A 19,887-nucleotide genomic window follows, 5' to 3' on the forward strand; every position below is an offset into this window, starting at 1 on the left:
TTAAAAAAAAATCTGTTTTGTGTTAATGTGACATGTTTTTGTCCGATATTACATGTTCTATGCATACTGCCACTATAAATAAAAGTAATTTTTTTGAAGAATTTGACATGTGGCCCTTCACTTGGTTTGAAAAACTTGATGTGGCCCTCAGGTCTAAAAAGTTTGCCCACCACTGCTGTAGAGTGTCCTCTGCTTGTCACTATGTGGGCTGAGTAATACACAAGGGTGAAGGGTTAAGAGGCTGGACGAGTGCTGTTACTGACAGAATAATCGCATGACTATCAGCCAATCACATTCGAGAACCAGACAGAACTGTTGTATAGAATATAATACAATATAATAGAAAGTAAATTATATATCATAATTAATCACATCCAAAATAAAAGTATGTTTTTACATAATTAATGTGTTTGTATTATATATTTATTATGTTTAGTTGATACACACATATATAGAAACTAAACTATTTAAAAAATCATTTATTAAATAGATATTTTAATTTATATATAATTTGTATCACATACATATTTTTATATATATGCATGCCTATGTATTTATATATACATAATCCATATATACTACTCTATATAAATATGTAGTACACACACTTTAATTATGTCAAAACAAACTTTTATTTTGGATGCGATAAAATTTTTGCCCAGCACGAATCATAATATAAATATTATGTGATGAATGTGCCTGATTGTCTATTTCATTTTTACATTTAATGTCTCTAAGAGAAAAGTAAACAACCTGCTGCAAACTTTGAATGACTGCCAATGAAAAAGAAAAACATGTCTTTTGGTGACAGACTGATATGTCAAACACTTGTGAAACGGAGTCCAGCTATCTGTCTGTTTCCTGAAGCGTGCGGGTCTCTTGCAGGTTGAAGGTCAGTGTCTGAATGTGGGCTAATGCTCATTGATTGTCTGTGTAGGCCAGCAGCGGGACCTCTGCACCCTGTCTGTTCCCACTTCAGCTCCACTGTTTACAAGAAATGACGGCGCGACAAGGCTTTATCTAATAAGCCAGACTTCTCAACAGGAGCATGAAATTGAATTCCACTGATGCTGCTCAGGTTTGTAAGCATCTATTTGTCTCTAGACATCACTTTATTCCGTCCCCTTCAGGTCAAGGGCTTTTTCTTAAAGAGATAGCTCACCCAAAACATGAAAATTCTGTCATTATTTAGATTTAATCATGTCAAATTGTTGCAAACTGGCTTGATTTATTTTTACTTTTGAACACAAAAGGAAGACAGTGAAGAATGCTGGGGGAGAAAACAGTCATTGACTTCCAACATTCTTCAGAAACTTAGAATTTAATTCATTCAGTCAGGAAGGCTCTCAAAGTATCTGTCCATGACCAAAATGAGACATCCGGTGGAGAGTAGCAGACTCTGAAATGAGATGCAGATTCAGAGTTCCACATGAGGTGGGTATTAATTAAAAAATGATACAAATATTACGAACGTAAACATATGGTAAGCAGGTTACATTGTAATCCAGTGTCCTAACAACACGCTACATGATAAGATGCTCGGTGATAAGCAATTTTCTGTTTGCACCAGATGAAAAAAAAAAAACTGAAATTTAACCCTATAAAGTCCACTGTTGCTGAATTACAAAATCACTTTTAACAATTCGAAAAAAAAAAAAAAAAAAGGCACGGGTCCTATTGTGTGCCCTCACAATGAAATTGGATAGAAAAAGTGTTTATAGGTCTGGTCATCCTGCCGTGAGCTTACTCTACCAGCAATTCTTTAAATATTTTTTTGTGTTTATTACAATGTCTAGAAGACATACATGTTTAGGTATTTTAGAAAAACATTAATAAAATTTGATTTAGAGCTTATTAGGTCTGTGTTGTAATTCTACAATGTTGGGTCAGAGTGGTAGACTGCTGCATTGTTGAATGACATATTGAATTGTTGCCTAGTTGTGTGACATATACTGCTAAGGGGCTAAGTAAGTGAATAACTCTGCAAACGAATGCATATATGCACTGTATACCTGTTCAGACAGTGAGTACAGATACAGAAATTCTGCTCACAACTAGGTTCAATGTTGCAATATTACGTTTCCCCACATTACCAAAATGTAAAAAAAGGTAAAAATAAATAAATAAATAAATGTTTAATTCCTACATCAGAGGCCTCGTAAAACAATATCTGAGGGGTCAATTTGTTTTTTGCTAATTTCTTTCTGTATTTGGGTATTACAGGGTTAAATAAAGCCATTTAGAAGCACAGAATAATGCACTTAGTCCTCTCCAATGAAATGGTGAGGTTTATAACCTAATTAATACATATTAAACAGCTTTAACATTATTATTATTATTATTATTTTAAGATTAAGATTTTTGGCATTTTTGCATTTATTAAGTGGGTAGGACAGTATTTTAGGCAGGAAGCGAAGTGGGAGAGAGAGAGAGAGAGAGGGGGGGGGGGGGGGGGGGGGGTTCTGCTCACAACCAGCTTAACGCTGCAATATTACAACATTTTCCTAAAACTTACCAAAATGTAAAAAAAAAAAATCCTGAGGCCTAATAAAACAATATCTGATAGGTCAAAAAAATTGCTCATTTTTTTCTGTACTTGAGTCTTAAAGGGTTAAATACAGCCATTCAGAAAGCACAGAATGGTGCACTTACTGCACTCCAACAAAATGGTAAGGTTTATAGCCTACTTAATTTGTATTAAACTGTTTTAACATTATTAAATGTACATGCTGAATGATTGAAATTTGTTGTCTTGCACTTTAGAGTCACAGCTCTAAAAGTGATGCTGCTTTACAGAGTAAAGCACATGAGGTGTACCTGAGGGAAACATGTCAGTTTATTGATGTTCAGCTGCAAGAACTAGAAGCTGTTCCTAAAATATATATTTCAGGTGTTGGTTAGAACAAAAACTTATTTTAATATGCAAAATATTCTATCTTGTGTGCAGTTGCTTTTATTTAGAACACGGTTTATATCAGCCTTTAGGCTCGACAGGTAGGCACACATCTGTTGGTATTGTCAATCTGGCAACCTGCGCTTGCATGCGTTTTGAACCAGCAATGCAATATCAAGTTCTACCACTGGATGTCAAACTTATATACTGCTCCTTTAAAGTCCATAAGGACATTCAGTTAATGCCATGTTAGCCAACAAAAAAATGTACAGTGGAGATCGAAATTAGAGAAAAGTAAAAAGAGCAGATTCTTTCATATTTTGATGAGTTACAAATATTCTGCAGTACAGTACAAAAAATATTTGAAAGAACGCTTAACAAATTTAGAGACACTTTCAGATTTCTTGCAGTACTGGTAAAAATCTGGCGATAACTACCTTAATTGCTTGACAAACCCTGTTTAACATGCAGTCTATGGGCACCACAAGATAATCAGGCTGATTTTCAACAATTTCTCACCTTCCAACAATCCTAGGTATGTCCAAAATACGATTATCTTGGTGGTTCTCAAGATCATCTCCTCAGATCTTCCTGGGGTGTGAGGTGTTAAAGGTTGCACAAAATTAAAACACTCTTCACTCAGCCTCCCAAAAAAACTTAACAAAAGAAAAACACTCCCTTACTCTAGCATTTTAATCTCTCTCTTTTTATAATTAGCACTTTCTGTGTGTAGTGCCTCTTCTTGTTGATTTGCTGAATGTCTCCTCAATTGTAAGTCGCTTTAGACAAAAACATTTGCCAAATGGATAAATGTAAAGTTGTAGCCAACTTTAAAATAATGAAGATTATACATTATTACTTCTGAATGAAGTTAAGTGGTCATAAACTGTTCTCTAATTTAGATCTCCACTCTAAATGAAAGCCAAACTCGCTCTTGCAAACACCAGCAGCAGGATGAGAAACAACATTGTGTCGATTCAGCTGCTCTTGGCTCAGTGCTGCATTTGATTTCTGCTAAATAACATGCTGAAACAGTGAAGCTGAAATATGTCCGACAACAGCCAAAAACCCCGGCCAAAGCACACCTCTGGTTTAGAGTGAAAACATCACATGTGTCTGGCAGCCTCTGTGTCCAGGAAGAACTCGGAGGCTATTCAATCAGAGGTGCTGGGAAACCTGCTCTGCGCATTCAATTATGAGCTTTCCTGTTACACCCAGGTTTTGGGAACTGGGCTGATCTAAAAAAGAAAACAGTGCTGAAAAGAAAATATAAACACCTACCTTTTGCATGAAACGTCCAATCAGGGCGATGGTATTCATGCAAGTGGACACGACTCTGTTGGCCAAGCTGACACACCTGAAAAGGACAGAATGCTGAGTGTAAAAGAGTAAAGAGTGTAAAAACAACAAAATTATGATATATGATTATGATTTTCTTTCCTTTAATATAATAATGCTATTTTGATCTCTCAAATAAATCACACAATCCCAAAAGGTTTTCAATTTATCATTATTCATCAGAACTCAGCTTTGCTATTACATAAATAAATAAAAATACATACATTATGTTAATGTACATCTCACTTTTTACACATATTTTAAAACAAATGAATGCAGCTATCAATAACACCAAAGTAATACATTACTATTTTAAATTATATTAACATCTCCCTGTATTCCTCTTTAAACAACATTTAAATAAATGCAGCTTTGAAAATTTATCACAATCACAAACAATAAACCGTAATGTAACTTAAACAGTACAGTGTATCCGGAAAGTATTGATAGCACTTCACTTTTTTCACAATTTGTTGTTACAGCCCTATTCCAAAATGGATTCAATTAATTTATTTCCTAAAAGTTTTACACACAACACCCCATAATGACTATGTGAAAAAAAAATATTTTTTTAATTGTTGCAAATTGGTTAAAAATAAAAAAACCTAAAAAATCACATGTACATAAGTATTTAGAGCCTTTGCCGTGAAGCTCAGGTACATTCTGTTTTCACTGATAATTCTTGAGAATGGCTTCACCTTTGGTAATTCAGTTGATTGGGCATGATTTGAAAAGGCATACACCTGTATATATAAGGTCCCAGGGTTGACAGTGCATGTCATGCAAGTGAATGAGAGTTTAGAGAAAACCAGGCCCTGCTCATCACTAAGCTTATACCATCTATACAGTGAAGCATGGTGGTGGCAGCATCATGCTGTAAGGAAGGCAGCATGAACTGGAAGACTAGTCAGGATAGAGGGAAAGATGAATGCGATGAGGAAGATAAGGCTGTAATTGCTGCCAAAGGTGCATCAAAGTATTAAGCAAAGGCAGTGAATACATGTGACTTTTATAAATTTGCAACATTTAAAAAAAAACCTCTTTTTTCACATTGTCATTATGGGGTATTGTGTGTAGAATTTTGAGGAAATAAATTAATTTAATCCATTTTGGAATAAGGCTATAACTTAAAAAAATGAAAAAAGTGAAGCGCTATAAATACTTTCTGAATGCACTGTAGCATACATTACAATTTGTCAGCTATAAATTTTGGTAAATTCAGATTTAAATGTATGTTCTGGATGCAAATTATGATGTTAATTAAAAATTCATGAGATGTTTGGAATGATGACAAAAACTGCTAATTAAAAAACATTTTAGCGGTATATTTTTTGTTAGATTTTCTATTTTGCATTCTTGTTTTGTGTGTAAAACAAAGTATTATAAATATACAATAAATCAATATCCAATAAACCTAATATCCATAAGTCACTTGAATTGTATAGTTAAAGTACAAATTAGTATCTCCCCTGTGAAATATTTATTCTTTTTCAACTATTTCTCAAGGGATATTTAACAGCAAAGGAATCTTCCACAGTATTTTCGATAATATTTTTTCTTCTGGAGAAACCCCTTATTTGTTTTATTTTGGCTAGAATGAAAGCAGTTATTAATTTTTTAAAAGCATTTTATGGTCAATATTATTAGCCCTCTTAAGCAATTTTTTTTCCGATTCTCTATGGCAGGGGTGTCAAACTCAATTCCTGGAGGGCCGAAGCCCTGCACAGTTTAGTTCCAACACACTTACCTGTAGGTTTCAAACAAGCCTGAAGGACTCAATTATTTTGATCAGGTGTGTTTAATTAGGGTTGGAACTAAACTGTGCAGAGCTGCGGCCTTTTTGGAACTGAGTTTGACACCTGTGCTCTATGGAACAAACCATTGTTATACAATGACTTGCCGAATTACCCTAACTTGCCTATTTAACCTAATTAACCTAGTTCATCCTTTAAAATGTCACTTTAAGTTGAATACTAGTATCTTGAAAAATATCTAATAAAATATTATGTACTGGGCAGCATGGTGGCTCAGTGGTTAGCACTGTCGCCTCACAGCAAGAAGGGCGCTGGTTCGAGTTCCAGCTGGGCCGGTAGGCATTTCATTCTGCTGTGACGACCCCTGATAAATAAGGGAAATAAATGAATGAATGAATGAATAAATACTATGTACTGTCATCCTGGCAAAGATAAAAGAAATCCGCTATTAGAAATGAGTTATTAGAACTATTATGTTTAGAAATGCATTGAAAAAGTCTTCTTTTTGTTAAACAGAAATTGGGAAAAAAATATACAGGAGGGTAAAAATTCAGGAGGGATAATAATTCTGACTTCAACCGTACATTAATGCATGCCTCTGTAATGTTGCCTGACAACTGTAATTACCGTAATAATAAATATAACCTATAGTTACATCCTGTCCACAATAGACGTGGGCGGCATGACTTGACAAAACTAAATTGCTCCTTTTATTTAAAAAATAAAGCCATTTACACTAAAGCATTCATCTCTTTCAAACACAAGTATACACACATCACACTGCCCAGCCCTACGGCAAAATGTAAAGAAAAATCACACCTTATTGTAGAACTGCCGGGCGAGGTGAACGTAGGCCTCTGGAATTGCCCCAGCTACTCCTTTGGCTCCAAAAAACCCATTAACCTCAGGAGAGGCCATAAGAATACGATAGTCTGCCTCTGCGCCTAAAACCAGCTGCATGTATGTGCGTGTCAGGTTGAAGTAGCCCGACGTCAGGTAAACCACAGCATCTCCACCAGCCTCTGTAAGCAGTCGTTTGGTCACTTGTTCATCTAGATGGATGCCTAGAGGTTTCATTTGCACCAAGGGAAAGATCCAGGTGTCGTTTGGCGATGTCCCGTTTGAGTCTGGATGGTCGGAGCATTCCGTTTTTAGCATGCTTTGTCGGATGCGGGCAGTGTTCACCACCTCCATGATCCGTCTCTGGGCCGATTCTGAAAAATCTGCTCTGTTGCCTGGTAGAATAAAGACAGAGCACATCTGAGAATGTTTGACTTAGAAATGTTGGATAAATTTACTGTAGGCTGAGATTCAAAACCATTTTAAGTACCCAGTCAGAGGTTTGGTAAAATTTTCAGGCCACATTTATTTAGTTTTTTACTTGAGAAGACAATCATTATATATGTTAAGCTCTGTGAAAGAAAGCCCTGGTAGAGATAAATGTGGAATATAATGACATTTTATTAACTATTATAACAATTATTGAGCTCCGTTTTCCCCCACAAGTACAGAAACATGTGGTATGGGTGAATTGGGGGAGCTAAATTGTCCGTAGTGTATGTGTGTGAAAGAGTGTGTATTTGTGTGTCTTTTTAAAAAAATGTATTTCATTCCTTTTATTTTTTGGCAGTCATTACTTTATTTGACCCTTCAGAAATAATGTTAATGCACTATTATCTTGCACAAGTTTTATAATGATCAATGTTGAAATCAACATGATATATTTATTTAAACACTGATTCCTTACCAGGATTATTTAAAAAGGTCAACATATATATATATATATATATATATATATATATATATATATATATATATATATATATATATATATATATATTTTTTTTTTTTTTTTTTTAATAAAACTGTTAATACAGTAACATTAAATCAATTTAATATGCATCCTTACTAAATTTAAGGATTACTTTCTTTAAAAAAAAATACAACAAATGAATACAAATTAGGTGATGCAGTGGCGCAGTATGTAGTGCTGTCGCCTCACAGCAAGAAGGTCACTGGTTCGAGCCTCAGCTGGGAGTTTCTGTGTGGAATTTGCATGTTCTCCCTGCATTCGTGTGGGTTTCCTCCGGGTGCTCCGGTTTCCCCCACAGTACAAAGACATGTGGTTCAGGTGAATTAAGTAGGCTAAATTGACGTAGTGTATGAGTGTGTATGGGTGTTTCCCAGAGATGGGTTGTGGCTGGAAGGGCATCCGCTGCGTAAAACATTTGCTGGATAAGTTGGTGGTTCATTCCACTGTGGCGACCCCAGATTAATAAAGGGACTAAGCAAAAAAAAAAAAAAAGAATGAATGAATACAAATTATATAAATATGAATTGATATTGAGACCCATAAAAAAATCTTGCTCTCTACAAATAATAAAATATTGCTTTCATCGAAGCATTTATATATTAAAAGAGACCTATTTATCCCTTTTACAAGATCTAACATAAGTCTTTTGTGTCTCCAGAATGTGTCTGTAAAGTTTCAGTTCAAAATATCCATCAGATTATTTATTATAGCCTCCTGAATATGCCAATTTTGGGGTCGGAGTACATTGCAGCTGTTTTTGTAGCATTTTGTGGCTTTAATTGCAAATAAGCCGTTTCGCCCCGCCCACCATTTCCATATGCTCATCTGCTTCTCATTATGCGTTACGTCAGATAAACAGCATAGTGACAGATACAGACTTGGATGAAGCTGAAATACAGCTTAATAGTCAAAAACACAAAGTAAGTATATTTGATATATTGGGATGACGTTTATTCAAGCCTTTCTAAAATGATAAGTCTAACACAAATGCTGTTTGCAGTACATACAAACACATCCAGTAGCATTTACTAACACCAGGTCGGGGTAATTATAGCGGTTAAGAATTACATTGCAATATTACTATCTTTTTTACAAACATGCTCTGTTTGAAAAATTTTTTAAACTTAGAAATCTTATTAAAAAAAATCACAAAAAAATTTAACAAATATTTTAATCACAGTTTAATTGCAAAAAAAAAAAAACTTGCATTGGGCCTCATAATCACTGGGATTTGGGTCATATTTTAATGTCAGGAAAAAAAAGAGATTTGTAGTGTTTATATCACTCCAATTTAGTGAACACACTATTCCAACAGGTAGTCCTGTACAAACAGCTTACAAACGTTCATTTTCATCATAATTGCCCATTAATGTATGTACAGTGTTTTTTTTTACTTGATTCAATATCAGCTCTGCCACTTAAATTATTGTAAAACCATTTATTCAGCTCCTACAAAAATGTTTTGCCTGAAATGTTTATAAAAGACGTTTCTATTTCCACATGCATGGCAGCATAACTCTCTAGGTTTTTTTAAAGCATTTTTCAAACATCTTTGGCATCAGGTATTTTGGCTTGATTAACAAAGATAACAAATGATTCTGAGGAACTGATCTTAACAGGGTGTTTACGTTCACGCTCATTTGAACAGGTATGCAAGCGAAGTGACACGCAATCAGTTTTCCTCCAATCAGATACATCCTATCAAGTACTTGCTCATGCGAGATCCTGCAAATGCATGATCAAAAACCTCAGAGACGCGGGTCAATAACTGCTGACCGTCTGGAAAGGAGCTCTGTCAAACCATGGCGCCTCTGCTAGACATAATGTGCCACGGTGAGTCATAGCAAGAGAGATAATCTGTAAATAATGAATTAGCTTCAGGGCAGAACGCTGTATGTTGGTAATGTATGGTAGAAGCCTGCTGCTCCACGGTGTCTGTGCTTATTTGGTTAACAGCAGATCAGAATATTCTGTTTGTTAAATGCAGAGAACAAGGGGAAAAAAGTGAAAGCCTCCACAAATATGTGTGGCCGGCTAAGAACAAATAAACGGCTCTTTGAAGAGGGATACAGGGGCTTTCCCCGCGGACTTAAAGCTAGCCACCCCGAGCCTTCAGGCCTCAGAGGTCTAAACACATCCAGTTAACAGGGCCATGAAGTTCAGCCGCTCTTACCGACAGACTGTGGGATCCAATTACTGGAGATACAGAGGCAGGACTGTTTTGCTGACTCAGCGGACAGGCTTCTCAATGGACCAGCACTACTGAAGAGATCTGTTCAGCCAACTTATTTTTCATTCCTTGCTTAACGAATAAAAATACGATTCAAAAACTTTTGCAGTTGTCTCATGATATCCGGATGCTAATAGTGTGTTTACACTGTAAAAAATGCTGGGTTCTACACAATTCCTTCATGTTGTCCCAACACAAATTGATTAGGTTAACTTAATTGTTTTTACAAATCTAAGTGGATTGAACATAAAAAAATGAAGTTGTCCCAACCTTTATTTTATAAATGTATTCATTGAAAATCTTCAAAGTTCTGCACATGCCTGAAGGGATTCAATAATTATTGGCCCGTTTGTTGGCAGAAACTATAATGAAATGTCTAAAGTGATAATCATTTAGATTGTTCTGATCCAGATCTGGTTTCATCTATCAACCTAAAATCCATTACCTTTTGTTGGCATAGTCTGGAGATAATCTCAAATTTTGCTAATATCAGACCGGTTTCTATGATATAATTAATATCAATGGATTCTTTGGTCATGCCTAGAACAATCTAAATTAGGGATGTTCAGATATGATCTGCGGTTTCAGACCCAATCGGAATCAGAAGTTATTTGAGGTAATGTCTGATTTCGGTCGACTCTAAATCCGTGTTTATATATATAATTCTCATTATTTTTAAAAACTCTTTCTTGACTTCACACAGAAACAGCAACGCGTGTGGAATGACATCACTTTTTTGCAGAGGCGCTATAGACTTACCAACCCACGTCACACGACGTCACACGAGTTCCCGGTTGCAAAAAGAGACCGGTTGCAATAGCAAACATGTTGTGTTGTGACTTTTACCATGCAACACACTGATTTTAATGCCAACAGCAGACATCTTTGGCTAAAAGGGAGCTGAACGAAGTGACGACCTAATTAAAAATGCTGGACTCTGCAGTTCTCGTTATATCAGGTAGGTTCACGCTATGCTGATTCATACACTACTCGTTGTTGTTTGCAACAATTTCAGCAAAAAGAGTTATATATGGTCAATTAAACTGCGGACAGTAAATGCTAAGAATGAAACGTGAAAGTATAAGTTATTAAGGTAAAGTTGGTTTTATATTTACACAATTATTCAGTGACAACTTGTGACACACTCCCTATATTGTTTACCACGGCATTTTGAATATTTAGTCTGAAATAACCTGCAAGTGTAACTTGAAAACAACATTAACACTGTTTATTTGACTGTGAACAATGTTGTACTTTGATAGTCATTGGCCGCTAATATGATTTCGCTATTTAGAGTTTGCAAATAATACTTATGGAATTATATTATTAAGGAGAAAGTCCAAACGTGCAAATATGAAACAAACTTTACCTCTATGTATTCGTCAGAGGTCGCGTTAGACTCTGTCATTGTTTGTAATTTTGACGGAGAGGGTTGTTAAAATTCCTTCATAACCTATTATTGACTGTAAATTAATTAGCATATTTTCTAATATTCTAATTTTTAATTTTAATTTTTTATTATTATTATTTTATTAATTTTTGTTTATTATTATTAGTTTATTTTCTCTTGTCCTCTTTCCCCTTCTGCTTACTACTTACTACTATTATTATTATTTATTATTATTGTTGTTATTATTATTATTATTATGATTATTACTTGTCCTCTCCCTGATTTCCCATCCTCCCCTTTCCTCGACATCTTTGTCATAAATGGTATTACTTTTATTTTTTGTTATCATTATTATTATTACTGTTCTGACTTGTCCTGTTATCTTTTCATTATCATTATTACAAGTATTTATACCATTAACATTAGTAAGGTTGCAGTTGTTGTAGTTGTAAAGGTAGTAGTTGTAGTAGTAGTAGTAGTAGTAGTAGATGAAGTAGTAGTCATTGTAATAGTATCGATTGTTATTGAGTAATTGTTACGGAGATTATAGAAGTTGTAGTTCATGTAGTAGTAGATGTCATTGGTATAGTAGTAGCAGAAGTAGTAATGGTGTGGTTGTTACAGTAGTAGTAGTAGTCGTTGTTGGTGTAGTAATATCAGTAGTAGATGTTGTTGATGTTGATGTAGTAGAAGTGATTGTAGTAGTAGTAGTAGTGGTAGTAGTAGTAGTAGTCGCAGTAGACATTGTTGTATTAGTTGTAGCAAACGCTATAGTAGTATCAGTAGTGGTAGTCGTTGTAGTAGTATCAGTATTAGTAGACACATTAGTAGTCGTGGTTGTGGCTGTAGTAGAAGCAGTAGTAGTTGTAATATAAGTAACTTTCTGTAGTAGTAGTTGGTGTAGCACTTGTGATTTATTATTATTGTTGTCAGTTATTACTGTTGTCCTTTCTCTCTTTTTACTCTCATATTTACTATCATACATTAATAAGCATTGTTGTTACTCCCTACCTCTGACTGGTTTCTTTCTATATGTTTTATCTATATCTGTGACACTTGCTTCATTTATTGACTGTTATTGTTCCTAATGTATGTACTCTGACCTGTCCACCAAGTTACCTTTACATGCATACACACACTCACACGCACATACCAGTACCTGACTATTGTTGATGTTTTTGTTTTTTGTTTTGTTGCTTTGTATTTGTTATCTGTTGATGTTTTTTTGTATTTGTATGATTTTTGCATATTCTAATTTAAAAAAAAAAGCATATTTTCTAATAGCTTTTTTCATCCATATTTTAATAATGAACTTGCACGACAAGCATATAGCTAAATTATTCATTTATTTATTTGACAGAGGAACAAAAACTCATATCTGCCTTAACTCATATCTTCCTCCAGCGTCGACCTGAACTGGGTGCTTGCCTGTGCATAATCAAACGCATTAAGAGAAACTGATGAAAAAAAAGTGCCAAAAGTGTTTATTTACCTTAGCACTGAACATATCAATGACATACAAATTAGCCATGTATCTGTAAGTTTCGAAACAGGAATTTAAATTTTTCAATTTTAATAACAAAAAACTATTAAACCATATATAAAAAAATAAAGTTTCAATTTAGAATTGTTGAAAACTCATCACATTCAACATTTAATCACACACTCACTTAGATAGAGATGGGTTTTTAAAGGAAAATTATCATATAACTATAACTATAACTCTGGTAAAAGCTGGGATTCCTGGGCATGTCTCCTGCAACAGAAAAACCCCTCTCATTTGGGACTGAGGTTTCTGGGACATAGAGATATGATTTAGCCAAGGTTGACAGCAGTGGGTAACGTTGTGCATTGTCTTTCCACCACTTGAGAGGACAAGCCATGAGTGAGATACAAGTCAATGTCTGCATTAATCTAACAAGTCTGCTGTGTTTTTAGTCGAATTCCCCGACTTATATTTCACCACAGTCTGGCAGTACCTGCATATTGTTTTTTTCTTTCTGTCTCCTTTTTCGTATCTTTTTAGAAAGAAACCGAAATGCTTCCACACATCCGATTTAAAACCCGCTTTAGCTTCGATCATTTCCAGCTCTTTTTCTTCTCCGCTACTAGCAGCACACTCCATTTCAGCATTACTGGATCTGTAGTGAAAACAGACCGCAAAGGATGATGGCCACGCCTAGGCTGATGGGAATTGTAGTTCCCGCTACCTCCCGTTCGCTTCATTCGCCTAAGCAAACTTTTCTCAGCAATATAGTTTTATTGAGTCATGCGACTACGGTAATATTGAAAAAAATTACTACTGCGGTATGACGGTATTTACAATATTGTTACATCCCTAGCATCTTTGCTTCGGAAAGTCAACTTCTCCAGATATGGTTAACAGGAATCGGGCCAGTGCTTTACAGCCGCATCACAAACGCATGTGCGGGAGCGAGCTGCGGGCCTATGCTGCCATCCATTAAAAACCTTGTAGTCTACAGTAGGTCATAAAAGTTCATACAGTAGGTTATTCTTAAAAATGCATATTTGTACATTTACTTTCAGTAGGTGGTCAATTTGACTGTGGTGACCCCTGATAAATCAAGAACTAATCCAAAGGAAAATGAATGAATGAATGAATATTTACTTTCAAACTAATGCTAGTTCAAAGCCGTTTCAAAGCAAACCCTAAACACACTTTATTTTGGCCTGATTTTAGTGTTTGATTCTGCTTGAAATACACCAGACCTTTACTTTTACTGGAAATGATTTTTTTGGCACCTCTCGTCCTACATATCCCATCACAATTGAGCCGCATTTAGAAATGTCACCCTGACTGGAGCTTTTTAGTCTTCTCCACACTCCAGCTCGTCCTCCTTTTACCGTCATACTTCACTATTCTCGATGTTGGCTATCAGTCCATCGTTTCCCGTTGACCTCATTGTCTTGACAGACTGTAGCAAAGTCCAAATAGCTCCTTCCCGAATCTATCATCCTCCTGCATCTCTCCTTTCCAACCCTCCCAGCACAGATCACTTACCACCAGCAAGGTGACATCATTGCACTATTTCTGGGATCTGTGACAAACTGTGGGCCCGCTCCACCATGATTATGTCATCGAACGGCGCTGGGTTACGGATATGGACTGAAGCTGAATGAGCATAATCACTCATTGACTCGTTTCGCGCTCCTCACTGAGCCTGGGGACCGTAAGACACACTGGCTGAAGATCGGCATCTCAAAAAAAAAAACAGGCTTTGAGCTTCCTGTTATTTAACGCGTTACCACCACAGTGCTGGTTTTACGAGGAAATAAGTAACTTACCATCATATCTTCTGATTCATGCTTTTCAGAATGGGCGGAAACCACAAGTGTCAGTCATTTCTCTTATCAGGAATACTTTCATAGCCAGAAAAATGCTGATAAGGCTGCCTGATCACTTGCACTTAGAGAATCTAGCAGCACCTAAACAAGGATGCTCTTAATAAATAATAGATTTTCATACTACACGGTCCATTTTAACCAAGCAATGCACGTGGTTGTGTAGCACTGCATGCTTAAATTATCCACTGACGTTATTTATCGTACACACACAAACAGCTTTAATGAGGAAATAAGGGAAAGGGGAAACAGAAGTCATGTCCCATTGTTTTTTTGTAAAAGTAGAACATTAATACTGCCAAGATGACAAAAAGGAAAAGTATATCTCTGAAAAATTCAGGTTCTGTCTGCCTAACTTAATATATAAAGAATACATTTAAGTTTGAATATGTCCTTATTTAATGCAAACATAATACGTCCTTGATAAAAACAAGCCAAGTTAACGAGGCAAAAATTTCATATTTGTGTTTTTTTTTTTTTTTTACAATTTTATAACCAAAACAACTAAAACATATATTTCTTTTTCCTTTTTTTTTTTTTTTTTTTACAAATAAATGCTTATGTAATTTCATTTATTGCATATAGTTTCTTTGTAATGTACAAAACAAAAATCATACTAGCAAGATCTTAGCTAAAAAAAAAAAAAAAGATTTCTGTTTGTCTAATATAATTATATAATATAAAGAGCTTCAACTTTTTTGTGATAAAAAATTATATAACATATTGTATATACAAAGGAATTGTTCATATAATTCTTTTTCAAATTAAATGAAAAAATACTGAAAAATTTTTAATTTTACGCTCACACACATAAATAAAGGTTTAAGCAAATAATGGAGGACCAATCTATTTAAAAAATCTCCAATTCTCAAACTAACAGGCCATGGCTGCAGTAATCATAACAAGACATTTATCTTTCCAGATTTTAAAGAGCCACTTTTGCTGCCTGGATCCCAATAGTTGAACTTCAAATGAGTCAGTTCACAGTCATGACCTGCATCCCACACAATCTGTCACTCCAAATCAGCCTCCGAGCTAAGGAAGTGATGTTTGGCATGTTGTGAATGTGTTTCGACTTCTTCCTCATTTGCATAATTTCTCATAATTTAAGTAACTCAAGCCAGGTACACAGCAAATGCAAATGAACACCATAAGGAAATCTCAGTGAAATCCCCTCTTAGCCTCTTCAATGAACTACGGTATCATTTTGAATGGTGTATGACAATGCATATGCAGATCCCTCACACTTGCCTTTGTAAGGATGCACCCTTCCCTCCATCATCTCCACACTGTTGTCAGGCAGGAGCTGCATTGACACGTCACCCACGGCTCCAACCAGTTCAGCAAAGAAATCAGCAACTTCCTTGCAGTCCTCCAGAAGAACATAACGATCCTGCCGATTGGTGAAGTAGGAGTCGCTCAGATTGGCCCTGTATGAGATGATATCATACTCAAAGTTGGCAACTAATCATCCTACACTGAGCGGGGGCAGTTTTTGCATGAACTCCGTACAGTCTAAAAACAAACCATGATGAGCAAACACTGTGGGAACACTTTGGCTGGTATTTACATTGCACACATATTTTAGTTAACCAAACACAACAAATCACACTGTTTACGTATCAGTATCTTGCCGTGTTGTATCCAGTTTTGCTGTCACATATGAGTGATTGCAAGTATATTTAGTGTCTAAGATCATTATTTTCTTTTTAATTTAAATGGTTGTCCTGGGACAACCATTCCTGTCCATTAATCAGGGGTCGCCACAGCGGAATGAACCACCAACCTATCCAGCATATGTTTTATGTAGCGGATGCCCTTCCAGCCACAACCCAACACTGGGAAACACCCACAAACACTCTCACACACATACACTATGACCAATTTAGCTAATTCAATTCACCTGTACCGCATGTCTTTGGACTGTGGGGGAAACCGGAGTGTCCGGAGGAAACCCAGGCAAACACGGTGAGAACATGCAAACTCCACACAGAAATGCCAACTGAGGCTCGAATCAGCAACCTTCTTGCTGTGAAGCAGTCGTGCTGCCCAATGCACCGCTCTCAAATGGTTGTATTTTTAATTATTTTAATTATGTTCTGCTCATTGTCAAAGATCATAGTATTTTACCAGCCATAACAATTGGATATTTTCTGAAGAAAGCAGTCTTATAAACCATGATTTCTTGTTGGCTGAAATAGTTATGCATTATGTATTAGTGTTATCAGAGTAGCTCAGTGGTTAGCACTGTCGCCTCATAGCAAGAAGGTTGCTGGTTCCATTCCAAGCTGGGTCAGTTTGGCATTTCTGTGTGGAGTATGCATGTTCTCTCAGTGTTAGTGTGGGTTTCCTCCGGGTGCTCCGGTTTCCCCCACAAGTCCTAAGACATGTGCTATAGGTGAACTGAATAAGCAGAATTGGCCATAGTTTATGAGTGTATGTGTGAAAGAGTGTGTATGTGTGTTTCCCAATACTGGGTTGGAGTTGGAAGGGCATCCACAGTTTAAAACATATGCTGGAATAGTTGGCGGTTCATTCCGCTTTGGCAACCTCTAAAATAGAGACTAAGGAGAAGGAAAATGAATACATTTTCACTCACTCATTCATTCATTCATTCAATTATTTTCTTTTTGGCTTAGTCCCTTTATTAATCTGGGGTCGCCACAGCGGAATGAACCGCCAACTTATCCAGAATATGTTTTACGCAGTGGATGCCCTTCCAGCTGTAACCCATCTCTGGGAAACATCCATACACACTCGTACACCATGGACAATTTAGCCAACCCAATTCATCTGTACCACATGTCTTTGGACTGTGGGGGAAATCGGAGCACTGGGAGGAAACCCACGCGAATGCAGGGAGAACATACAAACTCCACACAGAAATACCAACTGACCCAGCCGAGGTTCGAACCAGAGACCTTCTTGCTGTGAAGTGACAGCACTATCTACTGCGCCACTGCGTCACCCCATGAATGAATGCTATCAGAGTATTTTATTTGATATATTTTTTTATTTATAAGACCCCTAAAGTGATTTTAATACTTTTACAACATTAGACAGTTTAATAATATTTTTTATCTAATAAAGATTGGTCTATAACTGCAGTCTTTTACTGTACCGTACTTTGCCTTTATTTATTTTATTTATTTATTTATTTATTTGACATGGACATCATAATTACATTGAACAACCATATTCAGTTGTTTATGTGTTTTAGCAGACTTGCTAATTCTATACCCCTGTCCACGGAAGGCTTGACAGACAATGAAAATAAAATAAATACATACAGTTGAAGTCAAAATTATTAATCCCCCTTTGAAATTTTGTTTTCTTATTTAAATATTTACCAAATGACGTTTAATACAGCAAGGAAATTTCCACAGTATGTCTGATAATATTTTTTCTTCTGCTGAAAGTTTTATTTGTTTTATTTCGACTAGAAGAAAAGCAGTTTTAATTTTTTTTAGAACCATTGAAAGGTCTAAATATTAGCCCCTGCAAGCTATATTTTTTTCTCAATAGTCTACAGAACAAACCATCATTATACTATAACTTGCCTAATTATCCTAACCTGCCTAGTTACCCTTATTAACTAAGTTAAGCATTCAAATTTCACTTTAACCTGTATTGAAGCGTCTTGAAAAATATCTGGTAAATATTATATACTGTCATCATAGCAAAGATAAAATACATCAGTTATTAGAAATGAGTCATTAATACTATTATGTTTAATTATAACTCCATTATCTCTGTTAAACAGAAATTGGGGAAAAAATAAACAGGAGGGCTAATAATTCTGACTTCAACTGTATACACAACATATAATTCTTTACATAAAATTGCTGAAAGGCAAAAGCAAAGGCGGCATGATAAAACAAACTAATTGTAAACTATTTGTGCAAACACTGCCGTTTTGTTTTTAACCACTTTTTAAAAACACTGCTAAAAACATGTATATTACTTTCTAATTTTAGGCTAACAGGTAAATCATTGAACAATTTGGTTCCCTTAACAGAGAAAACTGATCGACCAAAAGAGGTCTTACACTTTGGTACAAGACAGTCACCATTTGCAGTTGCTCGTGTGACTGTGTGAGAGGTCTGATGCCTACTGATAAGAAAACAGCATTGGAAAATGATTTATTAAACATTAAAACCAATTTAAAATAAAAAAAATTAATAAAACTAATAAAACTAAAAAGGTTATGTTTACATAAAACATCACAATGATGCCTTTATCTGAATTGTTTCCTATAAATATGTAAGAAATGAGGAAATGATGTCACTTCTCTATCATAAGATCTGACGCACTAAAATGTGTGTACTCTCTCCAAGAAAACATTTTTAAAAGTTCATACAAGAAGGTTTCTTTTGAAAAAGTTTTTTTTTTAACCACAACATGAAAAGGAACATAGAATTTATCACAGATCACAAAGAGGGTTGTTTCTTTTAAACATAATTTTTTGCCCATAATCTCTAAGCATTTATGCTAGTTTTTAGCAAGAAAATGTTTTAAACTGTCAGTTCTTTTACCAACAAATTCTGCTACTGAGTCAGAGTGAAAAAAGTGAAAAGATTTATCCTACTAAACGGAAAAAAAACTAACGTGTGTTTATCAAGCACTGGATAATAAAGTGTTGATTCAACCAAAATGTATCATCATTTACCCATCTTCCACTTGTTCCAAACCTGTTTGAGACACTTTATACAAAAAATAATTAAGTAACGTGTTTTTTTCTTGCGCATTTATTGTGTATGGCCATATACCCAAAGTGCTTTAAAATCATGAGGGGTGTCTCTCAACACCACCACCAGTGTGCACTTAGATGATGCTACAGCAGCCACAGGACAACGTGCCAATGGCCTCACCACATACTAGCGATATGTGGAGTGGAGTGACAGTGATAGATCCAATTTGGTGGATGGGGATGATTAGGAGGACATGATGGGTAAGGACCAAGAGAATTTGGCCAAGACACTGGGGTTACACCCCTACTCTTTACTAGAAGTGCAATGAGATTTTTAATGACCACAGAGAGTCAGGTTTAACATCTAATCCAAAAGATGGTGCTTACAGATAGTATAATTTCCACTTCACTTTACT

General features: G+C 35.6%; 1 protein-coding gene across 2 annotated transcripts in view; it reads right to left on the bottom strand.

The window, feature by feature from the left end:
• The window catches only part of pgs1 (phosphatidylglycerophosphate synthase 1), a 56,358-nt gene that overhangs the window by 16,956 nt on the left and 19,515 nt on the right, over nt 1-19,887 (bottom strand). For both annotated transcript variants that reach the window (XM_003199632.7, XM_073918685.1), the window contains exons 6-8: nt 16,033-16,211; nt 6,805-7,220; nt 4,175-4,250 (exon numbers count right to left, since the gene is read on the bottom strand). In XM_003199632.7, the coding sequence (XP_003199680.3) occupies nt 4,175-4,250; nt 6,805-7,220; nt 16,033-16,211 (671 nt within the window). The remainder of the gene's footprint in view (nt 1-4,174; nt 4,251-6,804; nt 7,221-16,032; nt 16,212-19,887) is intronic.

The sequence above is a fragment of the Danio rerio genome, chromosome 12 (genome assembly GCF_049306965.1).
Source record: "Danio rerio strain Tuebingen ecotype United States chromosome 12, GRCz12tu, whole genome shotgun sequence".
Taxonomy (NCBI): Eukaryota; Metazoa; Chordata; class Actinopteri; order Cypriniformes; family Danionidae; genus Danio; species Danio rerio.